Below are 18,564 nucleotides of genomic sequence, written 5' to 3'. Positions count from 1 at the left end.
GTTGGAGCGACACCCCCCCCCCCCCCGTGCCCCGTCTCTCCCTGTCCCCAGAGCTCCTGTATGTATTGTCTACCATGTGAAAAGCTCCAGAATGAGCTGTGGGCACCTCCACAGCCCCTTTCCAATCACCCACAGCCCCCACTTAATGGGAAAAGCCCTGGTTGTTTCAAGATCAAGGAAGGCCCGGACGGAGAGCGGGTGAAGGCAGGCCTGCCCCTGGCTGGTGGCAGCTACCCAGCTGGGTGGGCTTGGAGCAGACTGTCCAGGTGCCGGTTTCCTTTGGCCAGACCTGCTTTTCCTGTTTGGTTTGTTGCTACCAGCAACGAGATTGAGAAATCTCTCCCCTCCGCCCATCTTGGCAGCTCATTTTAAGGAAGAAGGAAGGAGGGGAGCAAGAACAAAAAAGAGCCCAAGGACGTCGTTCCCTTTTATGCCTTGAGTTATGGGGAAGGCATGCCCTGCGACCTGTCGGCCGGTGGAAGTGCCTCTTGGGCTGACGGGCTCCTTGGGCACACGACGGGCAGGAGATGGCAGCGGCCCGTGGCCCAGGCCGGGGAGGGCAGGCTCCTGGGCAGGTGGGCGGTAAGGAGCTGACATTCCGCCTGCAGGAGACCTGACCAGGGTCCCATGGAGCCCCGGCTCCCTCGGCCTGTCAGCTCTGCAATGCTGAGGTCCGTGCCCCGCAGCCGGCCTGCGACCCCGTGGTGATCAGGCCACAGGGACAGGCGCCTGCTCCCGACATACAGCCACCGAGCGGCGCCCTGTTCAGTTCATCCGACTTCATCTTCATGGCAACACTTCCTTGATGGCAGCACCGGGCATTGGTTTGCATCCTGGCCCATGGTGGACGGGTGCCCTGAGTCACAGGACCAGACAGCTGGAAGTCCCACTAAGTCCTTCGGGTCCTTACACACTCGGGACAAGTCTGGCCGGAAGCTGTGGGTGGGGGAGGCCTGAGGCCAGGTCCCTGGGCGGCAGCCAGGTCTCCTTCCCTCGGGGCTGGTGAGAGAGCTGAGGAGCAGGGGGCGAGGTTCCTTGTGTGGAAGGGGGGTCTCTGCCAGGAGCACCCAGAGGACCCCGGAGACTCAGGCGCTCCAGAGCGCGCCCACCTGGAGGCCAGTGCTTGCCTGGATGGGGCTGGTTACCAGGCAACCGTGAGCTGGATTATGAGCTCCCAGCCTGCTGGCTGCTGGGCGCCCCAGGGGCCTGTGGCACGTGGGGCCTGAAGAACAGAGTGGTCCTTCCCTCCCCGGCGCCCTCGGAGAGCCCTGCAGGGGGCGATGTCGGAGCAGGACTGGGGCTTCCTCGGCAGCCTCACCCGGCCGGGCTGTCGCTCGCCCCGGGCGGACCTTCTGTAGGCAGGATGCTCTGTGGGTCTGGGGGCCGGCTGCGTGCTTCCCCCGCAGGGTCAGGACGGACAGGCCACTTGCTCCAGTGAGTGGTGGGCTAGCCGCTCGGATTCCAGCCGGGAGAGGTTGGCTGCCATGGTCTCCTCCCCCGGCCCCCCGCACTCTCACCTTCTCCCTCTCCCCCTTCAGAAGTTGCTCTGGGCTTCTTGCCACGCCGGCGACACGCCTATGATAAACTTCGACTTCCACCAGTTCGCCAGGGGCAGGAAGCTAGAGAAGCTGGAGAACCTGCTGAGGCCCCAGCTGCAGCTCCACTGGGATGACCTGGGCGTGTTCACCAAGGGCGAGCGTGTGAGTCCACGGTGAGTGTCCGCCCGGCCCCTCCCGCTGGGCCAGGTCGCGGGGGGCTGGGCGCTCCCGGCTGTGTGCCTGCCCCGCCACTCCCCGGAGTTCCAGCCTCTCCCTCCCCTCCGCCATCAGAACATGCTTTTGAATGTTGTGAGTACATAGGGAAGCACATTAAATTTGCTGATCAAGGCGACCAGGCTGGAATGGGAGCCATGGTAACCGTATGACCTCTCCAGACAGAGGTGAGAGCCCGAGGGTGAAGGGGTGGCTGGCATAACCCCGGTGGCCCAAGAAAACAGGTGTGGGTTCTGCCGCTCAGCTGAGCGGAAGAAGGAAGTCCAGTGTCCCTCAAATCACAATACGGCTGATCCCCATTATTCCCAGATTCCGTATTTGCAAATGCGCCCACTGGGCAGACTTGTGACCCCAAACCCGTGCTCCCGGCGTTCACAGACACGCTCCGCCGGGGAGAGCCTGAGCCGCCCGCCCGGCGCGTGTGTTCCCGCGGGCTCTGCCCTCGGATCCGCTCTCTCGCTGCCGTCTCGTTAGTGCCGCGGCTTCACGTTTTTGTGCACTTGGTTGGCGGTGTCACTGTTTGAAACGGCCCCGAATGTGGCGCTAAGTGCTGTCTAGTGACGCTCACTCGGCACAGGAGGGATGTGACGTGGCTAACGGAGAGTTCAGGAAGCTTCGTGCCGCGGAGAGCGCCGTTGGCTGTGAGTTCCATGCTGGGGAACGCACGGACTAAATAGGCTCTCTGCCCGCGGAGCCCACGGCACCAGGCTGCATGCGGAGTAGGTGGTGGAAACGCGTGGCCAGAGGCTCAGGAACTGGTTCCCTGCGAGCAGTGGCTCAGCGTTTGCCCGTGGGCTAGTGGTTCAGTTCACCGATAGTTCACGGCCACTTCCTGCGCATTTAGGACAGCGGTTCTCAACCTTCCTAATGCTGCGACCCTTTAATACAGTTCCTCATGTTGTGGTGACCCTCAACCATAAAATTATTGTTGTTGCTACTTCATAACTGTAATTTTGCTACTGTTATGAACCGTCATGTAAATATCTGTGTTTTCCGATGGTCTTAGGCGACCCTGCTAGCGGTTCTCAACCTGTGGGTCGCAACTGTAGAGCCTAAGACCATCGGAAAACACAGATATTTACATGACGGTTCATTAACAGTAGCAAAATTACAGTTATGAAGTAGCAATGACAATAATTTTATGGTTAGGGGTCACCACCACATGAGGAACTGTATTAAAGGGCAGCGGCGTTAGGAAGGTTGAGAACCACTGACTTAGGATGACCCGGGTGTGCGGGCTGCGAGCGTGTGCTCTGGGGTCCTGGTGAGCTACGAGGGGCACCGTTTTGGGGGCCCACATCCCACATAGGCCGCTGTGCTGCAACCATTTCTCCTCTGACACCACGTCACCATTTATCTCCTGTTCTCCTAAGTTTTCAGAAAGGCACTTTGCGGATGAACTGTCTCGACTGCCTGGACCGAACCAACACGGTGCAGAGCTTCATTGCGCTTGAGGTCTGTCCTGCCCCGGCCCTCGGGCCTCTGTCGTGTCCGTGCCTTCAGCGGGCAGGCTGGGCCAGCGCCTTCATGGGCTCGCTTTCCCTGTGGGGAGGGGTCGGGGTGTGCTAGGCACCTGGCGAGGTTTCCTGGGGGGCTGGCTGGCCTCTGACCCGTCAGGCACACTTTTCATGCATCTCAGACGCGGTGGCCCGGGTGCCAGGCGTACCTTGGGGAGCAGGGCTCTGGGCGGGAGTATCGTGAGCCCACTGCCGGGCAGAGGCGGGGAGCGGCTGTGCGAGGAGGCCGGCTAGAGGCCTCGGAGGGAACCCCAGTCTGTCCGGGTGTCTGCGTGCCCTCTCCTGGCTGCCTGCTTGCAGGAGGCGGTGGTCCAGGCCAACTGCCCTGCTCGCTGTACACCCTCTGGTGGTGGGGCAGGGACCTCCGTGTAAGGGGTCAGAGGAGGCTGGGTGGGATGGTAAGGGGGGGCAGTTGTGGTGCAGGCCCCATTCCTTGCTCAAGGGCCCCTCGTCCTCTGGAGGGGCAGAGGGATCCATGACCTGCCGGAGAGGGGGCCCACGGTGGTGTGAGCGGGCCGCGGGGGGAGCTCCCGGGTGGACGTCGACGACACCTGTCCTCACTCTCACCAGGTCCTTCACCTGCAGCTCAGGAGCCTCGGGCTGAACTCCAAGCCCATCGCCGACCGCTTCGTGGAGTCCTTCAAAGCCATGTGGTCTCTGAATGGGCACAGCCTCAGCAAGATGTTCACGGGCAGCCGCGCCCTGGAGGGCAAGGCCAAGGTGGGGGCAGGCCGAGGGGACCGGGGGGTGGGGGGTTGAAGGGGGTGGCGTGTGGATGCCTCTCACAGCCTGTGGTCCCGCTCTCGGCAGGTGGGGAAGCTGAAGGACGGGGCTCGGTCCGTGTCCCGCACCATCCAGTCCAACTTCTTCGACGGGGTGAAGCAGGAGGCCATCAAGCTGCTGCTGGTCGGGGACGTGTACACGGAGGAGTCGGCTGACAAGGGAAGGATGCTGCTGGACAACACGGCCCTGCTGGGTACGGGGGTGCCCCTCCGCCTGCCTGGGGCGCCAGCTGCCCTGCCACGCAGAGGGCGTGTGGGGTGCCAGCCAGCCCTCCCCGCCCCTCCTGTCATCCCAGGTGGCGGGGGGGGGGGGGGGCAGACACTCCCTGAGCCTGAGGGCGGACGGCGGGGCGTGTGCTCTGCATGTGGCCGTGACGGAGCCTGGCCAGGGTCCTATGCTGCTCGTGGCTGCTTCCCACTCTCATGTGATGGTCAGTCACGTGCGGCCACACGGGGAGGCAGGAGAGAGGCGCCCTCTCTCGGACAGAGACCCCGTCCGTGTTCTGGGCGGGGCGGGGGCTGGTGGGATGCAGACAGATGTGCCCGGCCTTGCCTCCCCGCAGTGACTCCCAGGATCCTGAGGGCGATGTCGGAGCGCCAGGCGGAGTTCACAAATTACAAGCGGGTCCGCGTGGCCATGGGGACCTGGAACGTGAACGGAGGGAAGCAGTTCCGGAGCAACCTGCTGGGCACCGCCGAGCTCGCCGAGTGGCTGCTGGACTCGCCCAGGCTCTCCGACCCCGAGCCCCAGGGTGAGCCCGTGGTTTGACCTTTTCCACGGCGGTGGACCCATGAAATGTGGTGTTTGGTGCTCCCGCCCCCTCTGGGTTTAGCGGGCGCAGGGTCTGCCCTCAGAGCACCCCTGGCACGTGAACGACCCGCCGCCTTCTCTCGTCCAAGCGTTTAGGGTTACCACGGCCGCGACTCTCCCCGCCTTTCACACAGATTCGCAGTTTTAGGTTTTGATCCTTAGAACCTTCTGTCTAAGGAGGAAGAGGCAGCCTCGAATCATGTCCCGGTGAGGGGCCAGGCACGCGGCCCCCGTCACCGCTGGCCACCAACGTCTGCGCCTGCTTTCCCCCAAACCCGCGGTCGGCAAACTGCAGCTCACGAGCCACATGCGGCTCTTTGGCCCCTTGAGTGTGGCTCTTCCACAAAATACCACGGCCTGGGCGAGTCTATTTTGAAGAAGTGGCGTTAGAAGAAGTTTAAGTTTAAAAAATGTGGCTCTCAAGAGAAATTTCAGTCGTTGTACTGTTGATATTTGGCTCTGTTGACCGATGAGTTTGCCGACCACTGCTCCAAACCAGCCATGCAGCTAGGTGCAGCCACGTCAAGCCGTGCGTCCGTGTGCCTTTTAAGAAGGACATAATCCCAGATTGGACCTCACCTTTGTCTTAGATCTTGCGAGGTAGCCTGCAAAGGCCTCGGAGCTCAGGACTGGAAGAGGAAATGATTTCTCTGCGGTCGGCACACACCCAGGGCCTCGCTCCCTCCGGCTCCGTGGAGTCTCTTCCGGAACCCGGCGAGAGGAGCAGGAGCCTCTCGCTGCCAGCAGACCCCCGTCCCAGCCGTGCAGGCAGTCTGCACCCCCTTTCTGCCTCGGGGGTCAGGGGAGCTCGCGTCTGCCATTTGGGGTCACTGGGATCCTTGTGTCTGTGGTGACCATTCTGAATGCCCCCCGCCCGCCCCAGGCAGCCCTGTAAGGCACAAGCTGGGCTGACTCTGCAGCTCCTTTGGCTGAAATGGCTCGTCTCCATTTGTCTGCAGGAGCAGGGTGGGTGCTGACAGCACCCTGCCTCTTGCTGTGCGGGGGATTGTGACGGGATAGAGGGTGCACCGGGGCTCCCACTAAAACTCGCCGCATTGGGAGAGGGGGAGTGGTGGCTGTTGCCACGCAGATCAGAGGAACAGTGTTTTTTTCTTTAAAGAAAGAAAAGCTCTAAGCCAGTGAAGCTGGAGGGTCCCGCTGTCCTGTGTGGCCAACAGGAAGCCGTGGACACGGGCCTTTCGGATGGAGTCGGGGAGGCGGGCGAGGGGTGTCACTGGCTGCAGCTCGAGAGCCACTGGCTTCCTGGCCAGGACACTGAGTGTCAGAGGGACGTGATGGAGAGAGGCGGCCAGGGGCTGCCGGGATGGCACGGAACCCTGAGCTTCCTGTCAAAGGGACACGGGGGACGCAGGACTAACACCCTCCACGTGCCGTGCTTCCTGGGAACCAGACGTTCATTTCATCGGCGCAGGCCCCAGCCGACAGCTTCCCTTCTCTGGCCTCGGGGATGACAGTCCCTGGGGCAGGGCTACACCGGTCTGTGGGGCACAGACAAGCATGAGACGGTGCCTGCCCTGGGAACCTGGGCCTGGCGGGGAGAAGGTGTGAGGCACATGGACGGCACGGGGAGGGAGAGGCTCCTGTGACACACCTGGAGGGTGGGGCTCCCACGGCCGCCGATGGACACGCATGACCACCCGTGAGGGGCAGGCACCTGCCCAGGATGCAGACGAGAAGGGCCACGTGCACGTGGGGGAAGGAGGGGGTGGGCCGTATGAGTGCGCCTAGGCAGAGGGGTACCTGCACCCACAGGCCAGTGTGGCGCCCCACGAGTGCGCTAACGCTGGCCATGGTGGCTCTGACGTCCTTCATTTGCCTTGTCCCCAGATGGCAGCAGCCCGGCTGACATATTTGCCGTGGGGTTTGAAGAGATGGTGGAACTGAGCGCGGGGAATATCGTCAACGCCAGGTGAGCGGCGGGCCCGGGGTGCAGGGGAGAGACGCGGAACTCACAGGGTTCCCCGGCCGGCGCAGGGCCACGGCCATCTGTGTCTGCGTCCTGACCTGGGGTCCGCTGACCTGACCCTCGGTCGGGGGGGCCGCTGACTGCCCTTCCCCACGCCCCTTGCTCTGCGAAGGGAGGGAAGAAGGGTGGGTTACGGGGCATGCTCTCTGAGCCGCGGCCTCGGCCCGTGCACCCTGCCGTGAGCTGGAGGGGGTGGGGGGAGGGTCAGCGGGAGGTGCTGAGTCACCTTTCCTGGGGAGAGGGGAGAGGAGTGTGGGAGGAGGTACCTGATTCACTAGGCATATAAAGTCAACGGAACCTTTTCTTTCCTAAACTGGCACGGCTTCATTCCAGGAACTTTCTGAACAAATCATAAACCCCGACTCGGTGGTGCTCCTAGGAGCAGGGTCCCGTGCTGGCTTCCAGGTGGCGGGTGGGGAGTCCTGCTGGGGTGGGTATGGCGCGGCCAGCAGCAAACGGCCAGGCCAGTGCTGCACGGAGCCCGACTGTCAGGGAGTGCGACCGCGGACGTCACGCGTGTGAAGGACCAGGCTGGGGGCTGGCGGCGGGCTGGAGGCGGGAGAACCGGGCCAGCCGACGGTGACCGGCGTCATTGCCCTCTGTCCTCGCCCAGCACCACCAACAGGAAGATGTGGGGCGAGCAGCTTCAGAAAGCCATCTCGCGCAGCCACAGGTACATCCTCTTGACCTCGGCACAGCTGGTGGGCGTCTGTCTCTATATCTTTGTCCGTCCGTACCACGTCCCGTTCATCAGGTAAGGACCTGGAGTTTCGGAGCAGGGGGTCGGGGGAGACGGGGGTTGTTGGTCACGGAGCTTTGTTCTGGCTTCCTCTTCGTCCTGCCATTATCCAAGATACATGGACGCCAACCCCCAGGAGAACTAGGCTGAATAGGATATTGTCTAGCAGTGAGCCGGCCACAATGGGGCCAGCTCGCTTAGGAAGCGGGGTCCCTTTAGGAGCCTTCCGTCACCCACGCTCAGCTCGGCACAAGGGCAGGGCCGGGTGCCGTGTTGACATTTTAGACGGGAAACCTCTGACCCGGAGCTGAGTAACTCATCAGGAAAGGCCAATTCTTTGCCTCTTTTTTAAAAAAAACCTAAGCCACGTGGGCAGAAAGCCTCCGCAGCAGGTGTAGGCCTCGGTCTGTCACCTCGCACCCACTCGTGTGCACTGTAAGTTGGCACTTTAAGGCGATCGGAGTCTGTATTGACCCCCCTACCCGCCTGGCGCACGTCCCTGGATGCTCCCTGCTCCTTCAGCCTGTTGCTTCCCTGGTGGCACCTCTGAGCTTTGCGGGAAAGCCGGGTGGGGTGGCGGGTGGTGACGTCCATGCTGGCAGCGATCAGGAGGCAGGGATGGAGGTGGGTCGGCCTCAGGGTTGCTTTGTGGGGTGCTTTTGTGGGTGCCGAGCCCTTGAGAGTTGGGGCTGTGGAAGAGGCGCTCCAAACCCATGGGGCGGCTGCCGACAGCGACAGTGGGGGCGGGGGTCAGGGCCAGCGGAGTTGATGGTGGGCGCCCCGGTCGCCGTGTGGCTTGGCGTCTGAAGATGGGACTCAGCGGCTCTGAGCCGGTGTTTTGGCGTTCTCAGCTGCAGCCTCGGCTGCGGCCCGGCTCTTCTCTGTAGCCAGACAGGTTGATGCTCTTCCCCGAAGCCACTAAGAAGCCACCGCCTGTGCTCATTCTGTTCCAGGGACGTGGCCATCGACACGGTGAAGACGGGCATGGGCGGGAAGGCGGGGAACAAGGGCGCCGTGGGCATCCGCCTCCAGTTCCACAGCACCAGCTTCTGCTTCGTGTGCAGCCACCTGACGGCCGGGCAGTCGCAGGTGAAGGAGCGGAACGAGGACTACCGGGAAATCACCCAGAAGCTCAGCTTCCCCATGGTGAGGCCTGCAGGGCGGCAGCGGCCGGCAGAGGTGGGGGGGGCAGGATGTGGGGCAGGCTCTGGCCTCCCCCATGGTCAGGCCTGCAGGGCGGCAGCGGCCGGCAGAGGTGGGGGGGGCAGAATGTGGGGCACGCTCTGGCCTCCCCCATGGTGAGGCCTGCAGGGCGGCAGCGGCCGGCAGAGGTGGGGGGGGCAGGATGTGGGGCCCGCTCTGACCTCCATGCGCAGGCCCCCCGCGTGGGCAGGCCCTGGGGACGCCCCAGAGCAGGGTCCCTGCCTTGGGAACGTGTGCTGGGGGAGGGGTGACCTCGGCTGGTACAGTGGAGGCAAGCCCAGGGCGTCCAGCCTGGAGGGACCACGCCTCGTCTTCATACGTCTCTTCCATGTCCTTACGTACCCTGCGTGTTCTTACGTGCGTTTTCCGGTTTTCTGATTCAAGCGTGTGGAATGGGGAAGGAAAACCAAAGTGTCCGTTCTTTGTCCGAGCTGGTGAAGAACAGCACAGGGCTGTTTTCTGGAGATTCACAGTCTCGGCACAGACATTCTGTTGTGGCTCCGATGAGAAGGCCCGTTTTCAAAACCAGGGAGTGTTTGACTCTGGGCCCTGGGCCGCCCATCCGCTCACAGGGCCGCCGGTAACATGCGTTTGCGCTGCCCTCTAGTGGTGACCCAGAGCTTTTCATTCTGAAGCCGGTGGATTTTCCTCCGAGTTCAGATTGGAATGTTCTGTGCCAATCTGGCCGCACACCTTCAGCCTGCTGCTGGCCACCGGCCTCCCGGAGGGAGGAGAGACCTCAGCTGTGCTCGCCGCAGTGTCAGCGACACGGCCCGTTAGGTCCGGAGCTCTTCATGGGGAGGCCAGACCCCGGGAACGGCATCTCCTTTCCGAGGCGGCACCAGCACGCGAGGCAGGAAGGCCTTGGTGTTCATGAATAAGTGCCGCAGGCCTCGGCGTCCTGTTTGGATTAAAGAAGAAACAGAGGAGTTGGGAAGTGGGCGCTTTGTCATTTTCCAGACTGTGTAGGACATTGTGCGTATCTTCCTCGGGTGTCTGTGTAATTTAAAAGGTCGAACCTTGTCACTTCACAGTGCATTCAAAATATGACCTATTGCAGTGGTCGGCAAACTGCGGCTCGCGAGCCACATGCGGCTCTTTGGCCCCTTGAGTGTGGCTCTTCCACAAAATACCACGGCCTGGGCGAGTCTCTTTTGAAGAAGTGTCGTTAGAAGTTTAAGTTTAAAAAATTTGGCTCTCAAAAGAAATTTCAATCGCTGTCCTGTTGATATTTGGCTCTGTTGACTGATGAGTTTGCCGACCACTGGCCTATTGGAAGGACACATTCTAAGTAATTAAAAGATATATAGCTCCCTTTTCAACAGTGGAAATAATGAAGGTACCCACACCTGCACTGTCCGATAAAGGAGCTGCTAGCCACGTAACGGCTATTTAAATTGAAATGAATTAAAATTAAAACCCCCTCGGCTGTACTGGCCACATTTCAAGTGCTCCGTGGCTGCAGCGGCTGGCAGTCCTGGCTTGGACAGCGCGGGCAGGACGTCTCTGTCACCACAGAAGGTTCTGGTCAGCCTGCCCTGGCACTCACTGTCTGTGGTCCTGGTCATTTCAATCTTCTGCCCAGATGAGTGCTGTGGGTTGGGGGGTAGCAGAACAGAAACAGATTTGGGAGCCGAGTTCAGGTCTTGTCTTTATCACACGCTGGTTGTGTTGCCTTCAGCCAGTTTTTTGAACTTTTTTTTAACCTGGAAAAGAGCCGGAGCCGGCAGGGTGTGCTTCAGGGGCTGCCGTGAGGGGTGCCCGGGACAGAGCCCCGCCCCGGAGACAGGCGATAGGAAGCGGCCACTCTCACCGTGACTCCTGGGGGAAGGGAGGGCGAGGGACCGGGCTGCCAGTCCTAGTGACTGGGCGAGATGGGTAGGGAGGGTCACAGATGAAAATGTATGAAATCCTGCCCTAGCCGGTTTGGCTCAGTGGATAGAGCGTCAGCCTGCGGACCAAAGGGTCCCGGGTTCGATTCTGGTACCTCAGTTGCAGACTCCTCCCCAGCCCGGGCCCTGGTCGGGGTCTGTGTAGGAGGCAACCAATCGATGTGTTTCTCTCACGTCAATGTTTCTGTCTTTCCCTCTCCCTCCCACTCTCCCTAAAAATCAGTGGAAAAATATCCTCGGGTGAGGGTTAACAAGAGAAAAAGGAGAAAGAAAATGTATGAAATCCGTGACGTTTTATAAAGTTGCGCGTCCTGTGCAATTTTACTTGTTTCTTGAACCTCATCCTCACAGACGGAAGGTTTGGGCGGCTCTTAGGGTCGGACATAAAGGCCGGAGCTCAGCCTGCCCATCGGGCGGTCAGCAGAGCAGATGTCGGCAGCCATGCCGAGGGGAGGGGTGGGGAATTTCTCCGAACCACTCAAACGCAGGATTATTTAAAACAAAAAGTGAGCCTTGTAGAAGCTCCCCAGCAGGCCTCGGGGATGAGTGAAACGTAAGATCCTTTCGCAGAAGACTTCTTTAAAGTGACATTTAAGAAAATGCGTCCGCTCGTCGCCTGCGCGGGGAGCATCCCTGCCCTCCCACCGTCCCTGCAAGATGGGCCTGAACAGCTGTGATTTTCTTCTCCATTTAGGGAAGGAACATTTTCTCTCATGACTACGTGTTTTGGTGTGGCGACTTCAACTACCGCATCGACCTCACGTATGAAGAAGTCTTCTATTTTGTCAAGCGCCAAGACTGGAAGAAACTTCTGGAATTCGATCAGCTACACCTGCAGAAATCCAGTGGGAAAGTGAGTCGTGCTTTTAAAGCAGTTTGGGCAGCTGTTCCCATAGGGAGTAACATGTAGATGGGCATGCTCGCGTCTGGCAGGTTAAGTTCCAGGAGTAGATTAAAAAGGATCGTGGCGTCGTAGGAAATGGGTGTCATCGTCCGTTCACACACACACACGCCCTGTTCCCCCCTCACGGGCTGTGTCCGGGTCTGTGTCCTCTCACGGCGAGGGGCCGTCGCCATATGAAAGCGCACCTGCCGGCACGGCAGCCAGCTGCAGGAGCCACAGGCCGCAGGAGGTTCTCTGCGCTGTCAGAGCCTGTGCTCTGGGGGTGGGGGTGGGGGTGCTGTCCCTGACTCTGTCAAACCAGAAAATAGCTGCACTCGGTGTGCGTCACAGCATCTGAGCTTGGAACGGCCCCGTCTCAGCACCTGAGCAACCCCCTCAGGCTCACGTGCACACCTTGCAGGGACTGCTGTGCTTCCGATGGCCTCAACCAGCAAGGGACACTTCACACTCTGCTCAGAACGCTGGATTTGGGTGACATCTCTAGTCCTCATTGGTGAAGACACTAACAAATTAGACCAGTATCGATGTACATTTTACATGCCAATTTGTATGGTTAATTCTCAAGGCCACCCTACAAATTAGTTATTATACCCATTTTATAGACAAGAAAACTGAGGCTAAGGTCCAATAATTCATCCAAGGTCACAGGGGTCAGTAACAGAGCTGTGATACTGTCCAGGACTGGAACTGCACAGCTCATGCTTTCCCCTTACGTGACCCGTGTGCAGATTTTAGCGACTCCGTGGGCCATGACCGCCTCAGTTCTGCAAGGTCACCCTGGCTAGCTTCCAGATGCCCCAAAACTCATTTCCTCCTCCAGCCGACACTGTTTGCTTATCTTGGTGCCTGTTAGCTTTCCAGCAGCTGGGCTGGAATGAGGGAAGCACCGCTAACTTCCATTTACCTTCCGAGAAGGCAGCTGGTTAAAATGCATGAGAACATGAGATCTGGGAAGTTAGATCTCTCCTTCAGCGAGATTCGGATGTTCCTCCAGGTTTCCCCTGCCCATCCCCCTCAGCCCTGCCAGGCATGGGGCGCTGAGGAAATGTCACCACACCGTTCCCTCCTCCCACCCGTGTTCTCCGCACCCTCCCACTCATGCACTGAGCAGGCGGCTGTTCCTGGGCCTCGCCCGGAACCAAGGCTGGACCTAGAGCTAAAGGAAGAGGAGGAGAGCTCAACCTCAGTTCTGGGCTTCCGTCACACAGTTCGTGTAGTGAACACACATCGGTTATGGCCTGGCTGGGTGTGGGCTGGGCCCCGCTGGGCCCGCATGTGCCTCCTCGCCTCGTGCCTCTCACTGTCTGCGGGTCCAACCAGCAGACGGTGTGATAGGCCGGGTGTCGGGGGAGGTGTGCACCCAGTGGTAGTGAGTCAGACAGGTGAACAGTCAGTCACCACTGCTTTCTAATTAAAAGGCACGCACACGTCCCGTTGTAGACATGTCTGTAAATGTGCCGTGGGTTCTGTGACGTAGGAGCGCGGAGAACTAAGGTGAGCGCGTGGCTTCTTTTCCGCCCACTAGATTTTTAAAGACTTCCACGAAGGCAGCATTGACTTTGGACCCACCTACAAGTACGACGTCGGCTCCGCCGCCTACGACACGAGCGACAAGTGCCGCACCCCGGCCTGGACCGACAGGGTCCTGTGGTGGAGGAGGAGGCATCCCTTCGACCGGACAGGTGTGTGGGCGCTGCGGCTCTCCGGGCTGGAGGGGGCGGGGGGTCAGCATCCCTTCGACAGGACAGGTGTGTGGGAGCTGCGGCTCTCCGGGCTGGAGGGGGCGGGGGGTCAGCATCCCTTCGACAGGACAGGTGCGTGGGCCCTGCGGCTCCCCGAGCTGGAGGGGGCGGGGGGGTCAGCATCCCTTCGACCGGACAGGTGTGTGGGAGCTGCGGCTCTCCGGGCTGGAGGGGGCGGGGGGGGTCAGCATCCCCTCGACAGGACAGGTGTGTGGGAGCTGCGGCTCTCCGGGCTGGAGGGGCGGGGGGGTCAGCACCACGAGCACAGTCACGTTGATCAGCCTCCCACTCGGCTACATAAGGAACGTTTCCTTGACAACCCAAAGCTGTGCACAGTCCTCCCGGCATTGTTAGCCCCTGCGCTCTGGGAGGTGTGCTTTGGGGTGCTCCCCCCGTCCTCTCTCTGCAGACCGGTCTGCAAGCACCTGCTCCTGACTCCCCGTCCCTGCACCACGGCCCACCCCCCCCCCCCCCCCCGTCCCCCTTGGTTCCAATGGGGACAGGAGAGAGGCCACGCCTTCCCCACTGCCTGCCCTCACAGCCGCACGTCACCCAGGCCACTCCTTTCAACCAAACCTCATCTGCTAAAGCCCGGTTCCGAACCCAGCGGGAAAGATCAGGGTTTGCTATCATTTAGCTTCGGTTTGTCTGGGCCGATGACCCCAGCTATGAAGTGCAGTTGATTTAAAATTAGAAGGAAGGTGGGGGGGTGGGGGAGTGATTAATCGGGGATCTTATATGCATACTAGAGGCCCGGTGCACAAAAATTCGTGCACTCCCGGGGGGGGGGTCCCTCAGCCCGGCCTGCACCCTCTCACAATCCGGGACCCCTCGGGTAGGGTCCCTAGGCCTGGCCTGAGATCAGGGTCTATCGGGTCTTTCCTTCCCCCGGCTACAGGCAGCTGGCCCCACCCCTGCCGCTGCCACTGCTTGCCATCCGTGCAGCGCTGCCCCCTCCCTCCCCTGCCACCAGTGGCCTCCCTCTGCAGGTGACAGGCTGGGGTGCAATGGCTTGGCTGGCCTGGGCCTCCCTCTTTCTTTGCTGGGGGGTGGGACCAGTCCTGCGAGGGGCCGTCTGCCTACCTGATCGCTCCTAACTGCTTGCTTACCTACCTGATCACCCCTAACCGCTGGTCTGCCTACCTGATCACCCCTAACCCCTCTGCCTGCCTGCCTGATTGCCCCTTACCGCTTGCTTGTGGGCAGTGCCAGCACTGACTTCCGATTGGTCAGCCTCTGGTCGTTACTGGTCGTTACAACCAGGGTTTTTATATATTAGGATATGCGTAGCCCACGGACACAAGCAATAGTGTAGTGAAGACCTGGGAGGAGCGGGTACGGGGTGGAAGGGGTCAATGGGAAAGAAAGGGGGGACGTCTATAATACTTTCAACAATAAAAATCATTTTTTATAAAAATGCAGATGGAGCAAAATGGAACCTGGGAAAAGGATGTATGGGTGTTCCTTGAACTTTTATGTAATTTTGAAATTATTTTCAAATAAGTTAAATGTTTAAAAAGTAATAATAAGATAAAATAAAATTAGACCACCTGTAAACTGGTACATAAACAACTGAACTTCTCTGGTGAGACATTTGCTGAGATTTCAAAGCCAGGAAGTCACATCTGCAGATTGAAAGATACATTTAGTTCAGATCCGTTTGGGGCACCTGGTGGCCCCAGGGCACCGAGCGGCCTGGTGTCCCCAGCCTCGGCCTGGCATCTCCTGCTGTGCAGAGGGCTGCAGACCTGTGTCCCTGCGCCCTGGGACGGGAGCCCCACAGCGTGATTTCCGTGCCCCCCCCCCCACTGTGCCCACTGGGGAGGGTGCGGGTGGGGCTGGCTTACTGTCTTGGACAATCCTCGTGGGAGACGTTCTTGACCCCAGGTCCAAGGGTTAGAGCGAAAGAGTCTGAGACACGTGTGGTCCGTCCCTGTGGTACCAGTTCTGTATTTGGCATCCGTGTATGTTGATACCATGTTGTGTTGTCTGTGGGTCTCTGGATTGGAACCCCATGAGTAGCTGGAGAACTCAACCTTCTAGACAACGACCTCGATGCTGACCCCAAGGTCAGACACACCTGGTCTCCCGGATCCCTCAAGTATTACGGCCGAGCGGAGCTGCAGGCGTCGGATCACAGGTACGGTCCTCGCTGCCGTGGGCACAGGCTCCTCTGCTGAGACCCCGGGAAGACGGAGACCCCGGGACAGCCCGGGGAGGCCGCAGGGCCGCTCGGGGGCCGCCTCGGGCTGTTGGCGGTTTCCGTTCGCAGGAGCTCTGGGGACAGGGGGCGCGGTGTGGCTGTCGCGCCCGGGCTGACCGCTGCCCGTCTTCCCTCCGTGTCTCACAGACCCGTGCTGGCCATCGTGGAGGTGGAAGTCCAGGAAGTCGACGTGGGGGCCCGGGAGAGGGTGTTCCGGGAAGTGTCCTCTTTCCAGGGCCCCCTGGACGCCACCGTCGTCGTCAACCTCCAGTCGCCCTCCTCCGAGGAGAAGAACGAGTTTCCTGAGGATGTGCGCGCCGAGCTCATGCAGACCCTGGAGAATTACGGGACGATTGTCCTCGTCAGGTGACCGCTGCCCCGCCCTGCCCGGCGGGCGGCCGCTGGGGTGACACCCAGGCCGTGGGGGCTCTGAGGCTCTCGGGTTGACTGGGCCATTTCCTTTATTCCAGGATCAACCAAGGGCAGATGCTGGTGACGTTTGCAGACAGTCACTCGGCTCTCAGCGTCCTCGATGTGGACGGCATGAAGGTGAGTCCGCTTGGTCCCGTGCGTCCTCAGGGTCACATGTCCCCTCTCCTCACCGTGTCGTTAGGTGTTGGCTCCGCGTGAGGGCGGAGGCCAGGACCCTTCACCGGGCATCTCCTCCGGGTCCCTTTGCTGAGGTGTCTGATGGCCAGCCTGGGCTACTTGCAGAATTTGGGAGAAAGAACAGGTTTTGGAGTCTCGTTCCCGCCGGGTTCCTGGGTCTGTCTGTGCTCACGCCTCCGTAGGGGAGTGTTGCCATCTTTCTCTTGAGAGCGGGGGTGGGGAACGTCTGGCCCGAGGGCCGTATAAAAAGAAACCATTTGGCCTGGCCCTGCCCAGGCATTAGGGGTGAGTGAATTAAGTGTGTGACCAAACACAGCAGGCTAATGTTTACGTTGGTCGTTTTGCATGGTCTGCAAACGATGCTATAAACATCCCGTGGCCCTGGGCAGGAAAAAGGTTCCCACCTTTCAGAGTCTGCATTTTGGAACAGGCAGCCCAGGTGTTTTCCATTTTGACGATTTTAAATTCATGCGGAATGAAAAGCTGAAGACGATGGTTTGCCTTCTGCTTAGACCCGGGGCGAGCCTGCCCGAGGCCAGGCCCCGCTGTGCTTGGCGGGCGTGCAGCCGGCCTGGCTCCCGGCACCGGCGTGTGAGCGGGAAGCAGGGGCCCCGCGGGCTGGTGGGGCGCTGCGCTCACGCGGGCGGCTGTCCCGCAGGTGAAGGGCAGGGCCGTGCAGATCCGGCCGAAGACCAGGGACTGGCTGAAAGGGCTGCAGGCCGAGCTCCTGCGGCAGCGGGAGAGCCTGGCGCCCGTGTCGCCCACCGCCAACTCCTGCCTGCTGGAGGAGGGCTTCGACCTCACCAGCTCGGACTACGAGTCGGAGGGTGAGTGGCCCGGCAGGCCTTCCGGTCGGGTGGCGAGGCTGCAGGAGGCCATGCTCCCAGCCGCGGGCATGGGTGGTCGGGAGCCCTTCCGAGACGCGGCCTCGGCACGGACACGGGCTCCGGGGCAGTGTGTCCCGGCGATGAGGTGGGCAGCATGCGTGTGCAGGATGATGTGTGGGACGGCAGCTAGGACGAGAGACGTCGAGACTTCCCTGGAAAGCAGTGGTTGTGAGGATGTCAGGGCTTCAGTTTGGTCCCCGTCCCAGGCATGAATGGGATTCGGGTCCCGTCCTGGGGGTCCCGTGGGCTCCCGTGGGCTCCCGTGGCCTGCTTGCAGGTGGGCCGAGGGGTCCTGACACCAACTGTCGGCCTTGGTGCCGAGACAGGCCCCCCATGAAAGTGACGGCCTTCCACCCTAATCGTCTGTGGCTCCCTTGTTCCCAAGGGGATATTCTCGAAGAGGACGAAGACTATCTGGATGAGCTGAGTCAGCCCGTGGTCTCAGACAGCGAGCTGGGCGGGGACGACCTTTCCGATGCCCCCGGCTCCACGGCGGCACCGCCCAGCAAGTCACCTGCGCTCCCCAAAAAGAAGCAACACCCGACCTACAGAGGTAGCTGGGCCTTGCCTTCCTAATAGCCTTGGGCACCAGATCTCTTTTCTCAGCATCTCTGCGTGATGCCGCAGTCAAGGGTGCCGTCCCGTGAGGGCTAACCCACGCAGTCACCGAAAATGACGGGCACGGGGCTCTGGGGAGGGGCAGCTGCCACCACGCTGGTTTTATTCCAGTGGCCACAGCTCTGAACTGATTTTACATTTGATTTTTTTTTCCTCTCCAAAACCTTTCTGATTCAGTCCTGTAAGAGGCATGTTCAATATCTGTGCTAAGTTGCTGGTCTGTTATTTTTTTATAACATTATATTGTTATGTAGTAACAATTTTATACATTACATAATTTTATATATATATGTGTGTATATATATGTATATATATATACACATACACACACACACATATATACACACACACACACATATATATACACACACACACATATATATACACACACACATATATATATATACACACACACAAATATATGTAATTAATGATATCAACATTAGCATCATTATATCACCACTGACTGAAAGGCATGTGGATTGAACTGCACGTCCCTAGATTATATAGTATAGTTGACTCTTGAATAGTTTTTTAAAACATATTTTTATTGATTTCAGAGAGGAAGGGAGAGGGAGAGAGAGATAGAAACATCAATGATGAGAGAGAATGATTGCTCGTCTGCCTTCTGCTCACCTCCCACTGGGGATTGAGCCTGCAACTGGGGCATGTGCCCTGACCTGGACTCGAACCTGGACCCTTCAGTCCGCAGGCTGACACTCTATCCGTTGAGCCAAACCGACCAGGGCCAGGTGCCTCTTGGGATGAAGACTAGCGCAGCGGGCTGTGTGGGCTGCCCAGCCACCTGGTGGGCATCCAGGTGGATTTGAGGGCTGGGGTGTCGGAGCCAAAGTGAAATGGACCGGGCTGTGTTGCAGTGTGAGGGAAGACCTGAACG

General features: G+C 59.9%; 1 protein-coding gene across 5 annotated transcripts in view; it reads left to right on the top strand.

Annotated features, from left to right (window-relative positions):
* The window catches only part of SYNJ2 (synaptojanin 2), a 77,911-nt gene that overhangs the window by 47,406 nt on the left and 11,941 nt on the right, over nucleotides 1–18,564 (top strand). For 4 of the 5 annotated variants that reach the window (XM_079780396.1, XM_079780398.1, XM_079780395.1 and 1 more), the window contains 15 exons: nucleotides 1,539–1,711; nucleotides 3,146–3,227; nucleotides 3,860–4,009; nucleotides 4,100–4,265; nucleotides 4,635–4,823; nucleotides 6,731–6,812; nucleotides 7,483–7,623; nucleotides 8,562–8,754; nucleotides 11,398–11,556; nucleotides 13,133–13,289; nucleotides 15,372–15,489; nucleotides 15,700–15,918; nucleotides 16,023–16,101; nucleotides 16,820–16,988; nucleotides 17,434–17,601. In XM_079780396.1, the coding sequence (XP_079636522.1) occupies nucleotides 1,539–1,711; nucleotides 3,146–3,227; nucleotides 3,860–4,009; nucleotides 4,100–4,265; nucleotides 4,635–4,823; nucleotides 6,731–6,812; nucleotides 7,483–7,623; nucleotides 8,562–8,754; nucleotides 11,398–11,556; nucleotides 13,133–13,289; nucleotides 15,372–15,489; nucleotides 15,700–15,918; nucleotides 16,023–16,101; nucleotides 16,820–16,988; nucleotides 17,434–17,601 (2,245 nt within the window). The remainder of the gene's footprint in view (nucleotides 1–1,538; nucleotides 1,712–3,145; nucleotides 3,228–3,859; nucleotides 4,010–4,099; nucleotides 4,266–4,634; nucleotides 4,824–6,730; nucleotides 6,813–7,482; nucleotides 7,624–8,561; nucleotides 8,755–11,397; nucleotides 11,557–13,132; nucleotides 13,290–15,371; nucleotides 15,490–15,699; nucleotides 15,919–16,022; nucleotides 16,102–16,819; nucleotides 16,989–17,433; nucleotides 17,602–18,564) is intronic. The other variant, XM_079780397.1, reaches the window with a different exon arrangement.

This window comes from Cnephaeus nilssonii, assembly GCF_951640355.1.
Source record: "Cnephaeus nilssonii genome assembly, chromosome: 9".
NCBI classification, from domain to species: Eukaryota; Metazoa; Chordata; class Mammalia; order Chiroptera; family Vespertilionidae; genus Cnephaeus; species Cnephaeus nilssonii.
This window is presented reverse-complemented; position numbering and strand designations above follow the sequence as displayed.